Consider the following 10,820-nt stretch of genomic DNA (forward strand, 5'->3'; position numbering starts at 1 on the left):
GTGAGCCCTTTGGGGACAGGAAGCCATCTTATTTATTTATTATTTCTCTGTGTAAAGCGCCCTGAGCCATTTTTGGAAGGGCGGTATAGCAATCGAATAGATAGATATGTATGTAAGTAAATTTTGGAGCCTGCTCCACCCCCATGTCGCAAGTTAAGCATCATCCCCTACACACACACAGACAGCATTTTTGAACACATGGGGTTCTTGAGGGCACAAACAGCAACTGAACTCACAAGAATGCAAGAATATAAAACAGGTATATGTTTGCAAATATGCATTAGCAGAAACATTTCAACACGCAACTTAACATAGTCCCACCACGAATTTCTTTCCCCACACCCCACTCTGTCTCTAAAGCAGTGGCCACGCTTGGCCCATCCGGAACAGAATAAAGAGGATTTGGGGGCCCTTAGGTGGTGTGGAGGCTCTGGACTTAGGCCAGGATGTCCAGGGGTAAGAGCACCTCTGGAAGCACCACTCATGGCTCTCTGGATCCAAACCACCTATTATGATGATTTTTATAATATCATAATTTCATTCACTTTTTTATCTGAGCATTCTCAAGGCAGTGTTTTGACCAGATAACCAAGATCTAGGCAATCAATTACCGAGAGTCAAAGGATTTAAAATGAATTAATGCCAGTACTATCTTAAGCAAAGTCTCCTTAACAGATAAGATCACCTCCAGTGCTACTTAGTGAGGACATGCAACTGGATCACCACAGGGATTTCTGCTCACCTTACTGTTTCAGTGTGTTAATTAATCTAATTTGCAAAAGACTTCGGTTTGAAGTTCTAAAAAAAAAAAAATCTCTCACTTCAAAATCACAAGCAACATTTACTTAACCTTGCTACAAAGGAGGAGTTGTATTTGAAGGTGTTCTTCCTCTGGAAATATAGAACTCGGGGAAAACCTTCAGCAGAGTGGAGAGAGAGAGAGAGAGAGACACCACCACCATTAAGTGTGTGTGTCTCTTGAACAATATTTGTCTTCTGGCAGCCATCGTCCCCTACTTGGCCCCCCATGAGAAAAATCAAGTTTCTGATCTTTATTTCTGTTCATTCAGGATCTGAGTGAATCTCTGGTTGAAATAATCCTTTGTTTTCAAGTTTTCTTCCATAACAGGACAAGCCTAAATCTTCTACTAAAGATGAAGTGCTTCAAGACAAAGAGAGTGGAAACCTGTCGTTTTCTGGACCAGCTACAGGTAAAACTAATCTTTGACCTCATTGTTATAAACTGCATACATGACCGCAAACCCTTGAAGCCTCAGGGAGCAAAGCTGGCAAGCAGTTACGATTGGAGATATATATATACATACATACATACATACATACATACATACATACACACACACACACACACATCTATTTTGATCTTTAGACAGATGGGCTGAGAGGAAAAGGCTCCCACAATGGTTTCCAACATTTTAACCGGCAGAAAATAACTCCTATATTACTGCAGCAGACAAAGTTTAGCAAGTGTGTAGGACATGACGCACCACTCCTGCACTGCTGGACTATAAAAACGAAACATCTTCCCCCAAAATAAAGATGTTGTTTCTCCAGCTATCACAGTGAAACACAGCACCTGCTCAACAGCCCAGTCTATGTCATACGTTCTGGCACTGCTAGGAATGCACTCCCTCTAAACCATCCCCACAAATTTGCCTTATTATGTATTCGATTTCCTTGCATCTTCTATTCCAGACTGGCCTTGAACATTAACTAGACGCCTGAAACAAAGTGACCTAACATGTTGCATTTCAAAGGGACAAACTTCTTGCTCATGCTAGTGTGCTGACAGACCTCGTTTGTCATTGCATCTAATCAGTTAAGCCACTACCTCTGCAAACCATGTTCTGGAAGCAAGACCTCAGAGGAACCACCGAAGTATCTATGACTTCACAAATAGCCTGTGACTGGAATTCTCTGCAATTGCTCTCTCCATCACTTTTATCTGTGCAAAATCCTGAGTCATGAAACAGCATTATTACTGCATCAAGGGGAAAAATGAACATTTGATGGCACGCGCACATACACACACACACACACAACTGTTCCCTTATAACAAAGGTCGTTCCAGGAGCAGTTCCACACTTTCTCACAACAAGCCTGACTGCTGCATGCACATATAGGTCAGTTTGCGGCAAGTAACAACAATGAAAACACAGCAATTAGGTTTGTTGCATAAAGTGTGGACTGCCCTAGTTTTCTTTCCCCTACAGCCACACTTGGCTGTATATCAGTGTTGATTTAACACATTCTTTATGAGAAGAAATTCACATCTACTGTCTCACCATTATTCTAACAAAGAAAACGAGGTGGCACTGGAAAAAATGAAGCTCAGTCTTTATTTGCAGTTGTCAAAAAGAAAACAGCTAACTGCTGACTGAGTGTAGCTCACTATTTTCCTGAATAAACTTACTTTTTATAGACCATTATGCAAAGAAGCTTTGCAGTTAACTGTTTTTTAGCTAAGTGGGGGAGGGGAGGGTCCAGATCTTGGCAAGTGTTTAATATTCACAGCCTCTACTCAACAGTAGGCAGCAGAAACGGAGGACCTTTGCAACATGGAGCAAGTACATTTATTTTTCAGTCTCCTCCTGTACGGAAACAATCCTCATCTGTTCCTCTGGCAAGCCTTCTAAGAATGTAAACAACCCCCAGTCCGCAGCTGGACACAAAATGAAGCCTCTTTAAGGCTTCCAGATTCATTCTTTCAGAGGTGAGAAAAGCAAAACGGCACAAAGAAGAAACAGAAAACAGATTCTGAGATTAAAACGGAGCAGAAAGCCCTCACATTATGCTCCACTTCCTGGTTACGGTCGTTTCCCCATATTGGAGTGCTTTGTTTTACGCCACGTCTCAACAGAAAATGCCAACAGATGGAACAACTTTGCTCAAAGAACTGCAACTTTGTACAAAGAAGAACGTTTCCCAAATACTGTAGCAGAAATGATAGTGCTAATGGTAAACCCATGCATTTAAGCTTCCCTTCCCTAAAGGTTTCAACTCCTTGTGCACCCCACCCCACCCCACAAGTGCCTTACCCCCTTTCCAAGTGCCTGGCCCAACTTCTGCCTGCCTGTTGATAGGTAGTGAAGATACAGCTATCAAGGTCAGCTTCTGGACTGGGGCAGGGTTGCACAACTTGCACAGCCCATCCTGCAGATGTTGGACTACAACTCCCAGCCTCCCTTATTGTTGGCCACTGTAGCTGGGGATGATGGGAGTGGTAGCCCAACAGCATCTGGAGGGCCAAAGTTGTGAAGTCCTGGACTAGGGCAAAGGTTTGCAATTGTGGCTGCTGTACTACCACTCCCATCATCCCTAAAGGCCAGTATGGCTAGGGGTGATGGGAGTTATAGTCTGGGGACTGAAGGTTGGGGACCCCTGGGCTTCTAGGGTAATGTAAGGTGCTACTGGATAGGGCCTGTTGTAGGCATGCAATCATCCTGTACACTCTTTTTATTGGTCGTATGGTTTGTAAGCACAGTGGAGAAGTGACTTGACTAGCAAGCCAGAGTTCAAATCCCCGCAGGTGTGTTTCCCAGTCTATGGGAAACACCTATATCGGGCAGCAGCGATATGGGAAGATGCTGAGAGGCATCATCTCATACTGTGCGGGAGATGGCAATGGTCAACCCCTCCTATATTCTACCAAAGACAACCACAGGGCTTTTCTGTGGTTGCCAGGAGTTGACATTGACTCCACGGCACAACTTATCTTTTAAGGGAGACAAAGAGTGGGAGAAAAACAGGAAGGGAGATTGTATCTGCCTAATATTGTCTCTGCTGCTCTATCCGTCAGAAACCCCTTTCAGTTTCTAATTAGCATTGCTCCCGTTAATTAGCATACAACTGAAGTTATTATTTATGGGCAGGATCCAAGTTAGGACTAGAATTCACCAAAGTTTAGGAGACTTCTATAGCTAGTCTCATTTATTTACTAAGTTCCTCTGGGCATCCAGAGAGGAGACAAGGGGAGCAGTTCCCCTCTCCAGATTCATGGCCGGATTAGATTTTGATTTATGCACGCTACGCATCTATTTGTGTGCATCTATTATGTGTCTCCCCCAGCAAGCTTTCTGCAGACACCCATGTCCGGGCCCTGCCCCTAGACAACAACAATGAGGTTTGCTGCTTGGAAGCTTCTGCCTGACAGAGCAGGAAATAATCCCCAACAGAAACCACTCAGAGCAGCTGTGATGATGATTATTATGATTATTTCTTGTTTGCACAGCCAGACAGGTGTTATTGACTGGTTTGTTTTATCCAGACATCGAGTCCTTCCCAAGGACCTGGGACGCCAGAATTTTATCATCAATATTGTTATAGGTACCACGGCAAAATACGTCTAACAACATTACTATTATTGTCATTCCAACAGAAGTCCAGTACTATGATTCATGGAAAGGCTCCGCACAGTCGAAATCACAAGACGCCACTGAAAGTAAGGAGGCCTAAGTCACGACTAACCCCTTTCACCCATTTCAACCGTGTGGCTCAGTCACGAATCGCTCAGCTGGGATCCTGCACACCATCTTTAAATCTGGTTTAACTCTCATTATTATTACTATCAGCATTATCAGCAGCAGCATCATTATTATCATTATGTCAGCTGCTCTGAGGGATCCCTGCCCTGAGAGAGCAGGAGAGACGCTTCACACCCAAAGGGAAACCAATGAGAGCGCCCCCCATCTCCCAGCCCCCCCACCCACGCCCCCCATCTCCCACCCCACAGACGCCCCCCCCCCGGCCTCCCTCACCTGTAGGCCAGGGTCATGCACTCGAAGAGCTTGGTGAGGGAGGCGTCGATGCTGAGGCGCCCGCCGGCCGCCGCGCCGCCCCCGCCTCCAGCTGCCCCGCCGCGGCCGCCCGCCGCCGCCCCCGCCGAGGACGACGACCCCGCTCCGCCGGCCCCGCCATCCCCGTCCGCCGCCGCCGCCGCCGGCCCGAAGCGGTAGGTCTGGCAGGTCTGCTCGTTGACGGTGTCGAAGTCGTAGCCCTTCTTGGGCGGGTGCTCGCTGTGGGGCGAGGAGACCATGAAGTGGCCCGAGTGGATGATCTGCGGCGCCGGCCGCCCGCGAGGGCCCCTGCCCGCCCGGCGCCGGGAGGGGGTGGTGGGCGGCGGCGGCGGGGGCTGGTGGGGCGGCGGCGGCGGCAGCCTGCCGGGCCCGTCGTCGTCCTCGCTGTCCTCCGTCGAGGAAGAGGAGTCCTCTTCAGCCGCCGCCGCCGCCGCCGCCGCCCGCCGCGCCAGGGAGGAGGTGAGGGCCGTCGCCGCCGGCGGGAAGCGGCTGGTGCCCGGCGGCAGCATGAAGACGTCGGCGGCCATCGCGGCGGAGGGAGAAGGGCAGCCCGCCTCCAGCCTGCTGCTGCTCCTGGGCCGTCGCCGTTGTCGTCGCCGCCCGCGGCTCCTCTGCCTGCTGCTGCTGCTGCTGCTGCCCCGCCGCCGCCTCAGGCCCGCCCCGCCCCCTTGTGGAGCAGCTTGGCCCGCCCGGCCCTGCTCGCGGGGAGGAGCCGGAGAGGCAGGAGGCGAGGCCGCCGCCGCCGCCCCGCCTGGCTGCTGGGCGGGCTGCCTGCTGGGCGGCACCTCCTGCTCCTGCTCCTGCGTCCTCGCTCAGCTCCAGCAGCAGCCGCTGAGGGAGCGAGGGAGGAAGAGGCAGGCAGGCAGGGGGCGCGTCAGGCCTGCGACCAAGTGAGGGGGGAGGAGGGAGGAGGATGATGCTGGTCGTGGGGACCAAGACGGACGACTGGCGGGACCGGGATGGGGAAGGGATGGGGGTGTGTGGGGTCCTCCGCCTTCCTCCCCGCCGCGGGGAGGAGACCCAGCCCGGGCAGCCGCCCGCTCCCTGGCTCCTCCTCGCGGGCCATGGCTGCTTCTCCCATCCCGGCCGACCCTTCCGCCCCGCGCGCGGCTCAAAGAGCGGTCAGTCCGCCCAGCCAGGCTTCCAGGCGGCGGGGCTCCTCCTGAAGCCCTTTCCTGGGGGGCGGGGGGGCGGTCCACATCTCGGCCCGACTGACCCCGAAGCCCCCCTGCCAGTGATGGGGAGCACTTCGCACACGATTCGGGTTTTTCACAGCGCGGTAGAGTCAAGGGTAACCTGATTTATACCGGGGTTTAAAAAACGAAAAAACCACAACAAAATCCACTTTTTGCGTCGGTTTGTGGGGGGGACAACTTCGCAGTGAAGCTGCCCTGTCAACTCGGGGTAAAGTCTTCTTTACTCTTCTTATGGGCAGAGAGCCGGTCTGGTGGTAGCTAGCATGACTTGTCCCTTTAAGCTAAGCAGGATCCGCCCCGGTTGCATACGAAAGGTGGACTAGAAGTGATTGCACTGTGAGATATTCCCCTTAGGGGATGGAGCAGCTCTGGGAAGAGCAGAAGGTCCCAAGTTCCTTCCCCAGGCAGCATCTCCAAAATAGGACAAGATTTTTTTTATAGGACAAGATTTTTTTTTTTATTGAACCAACAAACAAGTACTGTGAAGTGCGGTGTTTGTAGCGTAAATAGGGCTGAGAGAGATTCCTGCCTGCAACCTTGGAGAAGACGCTGCCAGTCTGTGTAGACAATACTAAGGGAGATGGACCTATGGTCTGACTCAGTATAGGGCAGCTTCCTATGTTCTTCTGTGTGTAAAAGGTCCTGGGAGTTATTGGCACTTGGCCCTGGTTGAGTGAAGCCACTTCGAAGTACAACTGGCTGCTTTCAGGGAAGCAGCCCCACCCCTCTCGGTTTTACTTTGGAACAAGTCCACATGGCATGCTCCATGTTTTCCTACTAGCCAATGGGGTGGGGGGAGAAGAGCTCCCGCAGAGATAAATCTGCCTCTCTGAAGAGAGAATGCCTCTTATTGTGCCTCTCCCATTTGCTCAGAAAAAGTGGCTTAAAACCAGCATTTTTAAAACCCACAGGTAGGTCCAGATAAGCTAGAATTCGCATCACAAAGCCCAGTTTGTGTGTGGATTGGGTGCAAAGATCACAAAGGGGCTTCAAAGTAGGTTTGGCTGGTGTGTGAACGCGACACACTCGCTTCTGAAGGAGATTCGGAGCAGAACAGAGGCTGTGTGTGCAAAGGCTCCAGGAGAAAGCATCTCTGCAGTCCTGCAATGTCCCTGCTCAGGCTTGAAAAGCACAGCTACCCTCTCCCTGACTTAAGCAGGAAGCCTAAGGCTGCCTTCTTGCTCAAGGCGCCCTCGATCCCTACTGAAACTAAGCCCATGAATGTACAACTGAACATCTAGCCTTACCCCACTTTGCCTCCATCTCTTCCTTTCCTCTGTAGTCTTTCCTGCATAGTATTTTAGATGGCATGCGCCTTGGGGCAGGGATGTTTGCTTTGTAACGTGCCATGCACGCTGATGGCCCGATATTTAAAAAAAAAAATTAAGGAAGAATTTTTTTTCTTCTGGGAAGAGCAAAACAATGGAGTCCTTAAGATGCCCTCTTCTTTTCAGGCCCACTGCTGCAAGCCTCATGTTTGCAAAATGAAATGTAGGCCGTGAACATGGGCAGGTGGTAGGAGATGTTTGCAAAAAAGTTTGAGGGCAAAAGTGACTGTGGGGAAAGGGCCGAGCCCTTCCCTACTTCTGCAGTAACTCCCTCCCCAGGGCGCTTTGTAATCACAGAGGCCTTTGGAACCGACAGCTACTATAGTACCACAAGGCACAGCATTTTACTACAGGGTGGATGCAGAAGCGTCGGCTCACAGTGTAGCTCATATTCCATTTAGTCATAGTAAAACCAGTGGTGGATTAACGGAGAGGCAGAGCAGGCATTTGCCTATGGCGGCAAAATTTGAGCAGCAGCAAATTTTGCCCCTCAAACTTTACTGCCCCTCTCTGTGGGCAGCGGCTGCTGCGGCAAGGGTGGAGCGGGCAAGGAGAAAGTGCCCCCCTTTACCTTATTTAAAAAAAGACACACCTTTTCTGTTTAAGGTAAAAGGGCGTCAAAAGCCTTTTTGCCTATGGGCAGCAAAAAGCTTGATCTGCCCCTGAGAAAAGCAGACAGGCTTTCAAAGCATGGTCCGAAATACTATTTGGGAAGGGCTGGTTGTCCATTATCTTGGTAACTTTATAAACCAGACTGAGAACTTTTCTGTTGAAAAGCAGTATAGAAATAGTAGTAGCAAAGCAAATGAAACGGGCCTCTGGATAAGAAATCAGCCACGCTGGATCAGACCAAAGGCCTATTTAGTCCAGCAACCTGCTTCCTGGAGCAGCAAGCCAGATGTCTGCAGGCCACATGTGTGCCTGTTGCTCCCCAGTTCAGTCCTTTGACACCTTGAAGTACCCTCTTCAATTCTGACTGATCAGTCAATAAAACACTAAAGGTATTGGGGAGAGTGAACCTTCTAGGGCCTCTGGTGCTTCTATTTTTAAAAAGAAATCCTAGTCCCCCATCTTCCAGTAGGAGCACAGTTTAGCACAAGGCCATTTATAATCAGAACCTCTCCAGTCCGACCTAAGCCTGGAGTCTAAATGGCTTTCAACAGCAAGGTAGTTTTCACCTGAAGGTTTACATACTCCTTCCTAGCAGTCTGTAAGAAGGGAGCAGCAAATCACACCCTGTTCTCTACCGCAGCACAGCAAAAGGCTAAGTATAAGCTTCTCACAGGTTCTAAAAGCATCTAAGCGTGGGTGTTAAGGCTGTAGCATTGGTCTCAAGTGTTGTGTCATATCCCTAGGTGGACAGCTTCTCTCAGAGGCAACACAGTAAAGGTTTATTGTACAGTGAAGGCTTAAATCTGGACACGCTGTGCGGTGAAAGTGACCAGAGATCTCTCTGCAATAGAGGAATTTACTGGCTTGTTTTTATACTCATCCTTATTAACAGGGAGTGACTGCCAACTGGAATCTGCTGGTTAAGAAAAGAAGGGGCACTTGTGTGCATCAAAGGAAACATCCCATAATGAGCAACTTCTGTTGCAGCCAGATCTGGGGTAAACATGCTTGGAAGTCTTACGGAGTTCAACAGGGTTTAAATGGAGTAACTGTGCTTAGACTTGCAGCCTCAAAACGCAAGACTTTTGAACAGAATGAATTCTTGACCAAAAGATTACTCACACAGTGTTTGTGTTGTGATTTTAAATTTTTTTTTTAATGAAACCATTGTACATTGTACAAACCATAGCTACTGATGGAATAAATAAATGAAAAAAATTATACTGCTGTACAACACACAAAAATCATTAAGATGGAAAACAATTAGGTTTTTTTTAAAAAAAACATAAAACCCACGAGATTCTTTACACCTTCTAGCAGGCCTGTAGATATAAAGAACATTCCAAAACATGACATTTCTGCATGAAGCAAACTACCCCAAAAGCCAATATTTTATTCCGTCTCATTTATTGGTTGTGGTGGTGGTTGTGTTAAGTGCCAGCACTTTTTGGAATGTTAACTCCTTTCCACAAGCAGAACTTCAGAACGTCTAGCCCTGCTACTCACGTGTGGGACTGAGTCAATTGCTCATCTGGAAGGCCTCTCCTCCACTCTGCATGATCCACAAACATAATTTACCTTACTAGCTTATGTCCAGATTCTAGTCTGAGTGTAACCGAAGGTCCAAATTGCCCAGTATGTAAGGAAGCACTTCTGGATATTTGCACTATTTCTAAAAAAAACACCAAAACCACACCACTGGGTACAACCCAGCAAGCATTCCTGCCACATGACCTCCAGTGAAACAAGCCAGTATAATACAGCCATGGCGTTTGGTGGAGAGCACCTATTATCTGCACGCGATCTTCCAGTCAGTGTGATGAAGGATTTCAGCAACCTCTCTCCTCTCAGTGCTTTCGTTATACCCTTTCCAAAGCAGGTTCATTACCCAAAAATCCAGGTAAGGACAGCGTCATACCAAAATAGTTGGATCCGGTACCAAGCCTCAAGTGTTGTAGATCCTTCCCTTATGGGTTGGATTTCATCTACAAACTTTCCAAGCACAAACATGTATTTTTAACCGCACATCCAAAATGGCCTCTCAGTGGTATCAGGCACTTCAAAAGACTAGCAATAGTCTGATACATGATTTGTAATTTCTGTATACCAGGACATGTCAAGATCCTCCCTTTCCACCCTATTAAAAAGGGCAGAGACCGACACCGTCCAGTTTTAAGGAATCCAATTTGATCTGCCTTTGCCTCCGATCTGCCACTTTGTGAACAGAGGATCCAAATATCTCAACAAAGTTATATGAGCTGCAAATAAGGTGGTGCTACTTACAAAGCGAAGCCATTAAGCGCTAGGTTTTTGTTTGAGCCACAAAAGAGCAAAAACAATGGCACAATTGATCAAAGCCTACTGCTGAGCATCTTTAGTGGGCAAAGGCCCAACCCACCAACCCTACGCAAGCAAGTCCCATCAAAAAGCCACGTCAATCATGCAGCAGCAGGCCTTGGTGAATCGCTGCACTTTTGAGGGAAACGCCACTGGAGGAATTAAGAAGCCAGTTTTACCACTAAGCTTGTCAGTGTCAGTAATGCCAATAAATGTTTCTATCTAATGAAAAAATTGAGGTATTTTAGTGCTATTTATATGTTTTTATTCATTAAGTACAGGATTCAGCTTTGAAAGCAAGAAGCCTATCTACTTCCTTGGAAATTTTGTTTAAAAAACAACACACAACCACACAAGAAAGTAAAGCTTCTACAGACAGCAACTACTGGGCAAGATGACATCACAAAGGTGCCTTCAGAGCAAGACCTTTTAGCATGGGTCAATTAAAAGCAACATAATTACAATTTGTTTCTAAAGTTCAAAAAATATATTTGTCTATTTGTAGATCAGGCAACATGTTTTCCAAAAAACCC

At 48.2% G+C, this 10,820-nt stretch overlaps 1 protein-coding gene across 3 annotated transcripts in view; it reads right to left on the reverse strand.

Annotated features, from left to right (window-relative positions):
• The window catches only part of MLXIP (MLX interacting protein), a 57,005-nt gene extending 51,074 nt beyond the window's left edge, over positions 1 to 5,931 (reverse strand). Inside the window, exon 1 of one of the 3 annotated variants that reach the window (XM_053279582.1) lies at positions 4,776 to 5,923. In XM_053279582.1, the coding sequence (XP_053135557.1) occupies positions 4,776 to 5,341 (566 nt within the window). In that variant the 5' untranslated portion in view covers positions 5,342 to 5,923. Of the gene's footprint in view, positions 1 to 4,775 lie in introns of all 3 variants that reach the window. The other 2 variants (XM_053279581.1, XM_053279583.1) reach the window with 2 other exon arrangements.
• Positions 5,932 to 10,820: the final 4,889 nt, after the last annotated feature.

The sequence above is a fragment of the Hemicordylus capensis genome, chromosome 15 (genome assembly GCF_027244095.1).
Source record: "Hemicordylus capensis ecotype Gifberg chromosome 15, rHemCap1.1.pri, whole genome shotgun sequence".
Classification (NCBI taxonomy): domain Eukaryota; kingdom Metazoa; phylum Chordata; class Lepidosauria; order Squamata; family Cordylidae; genus Hemicordylus; species Hemicordylus capensis.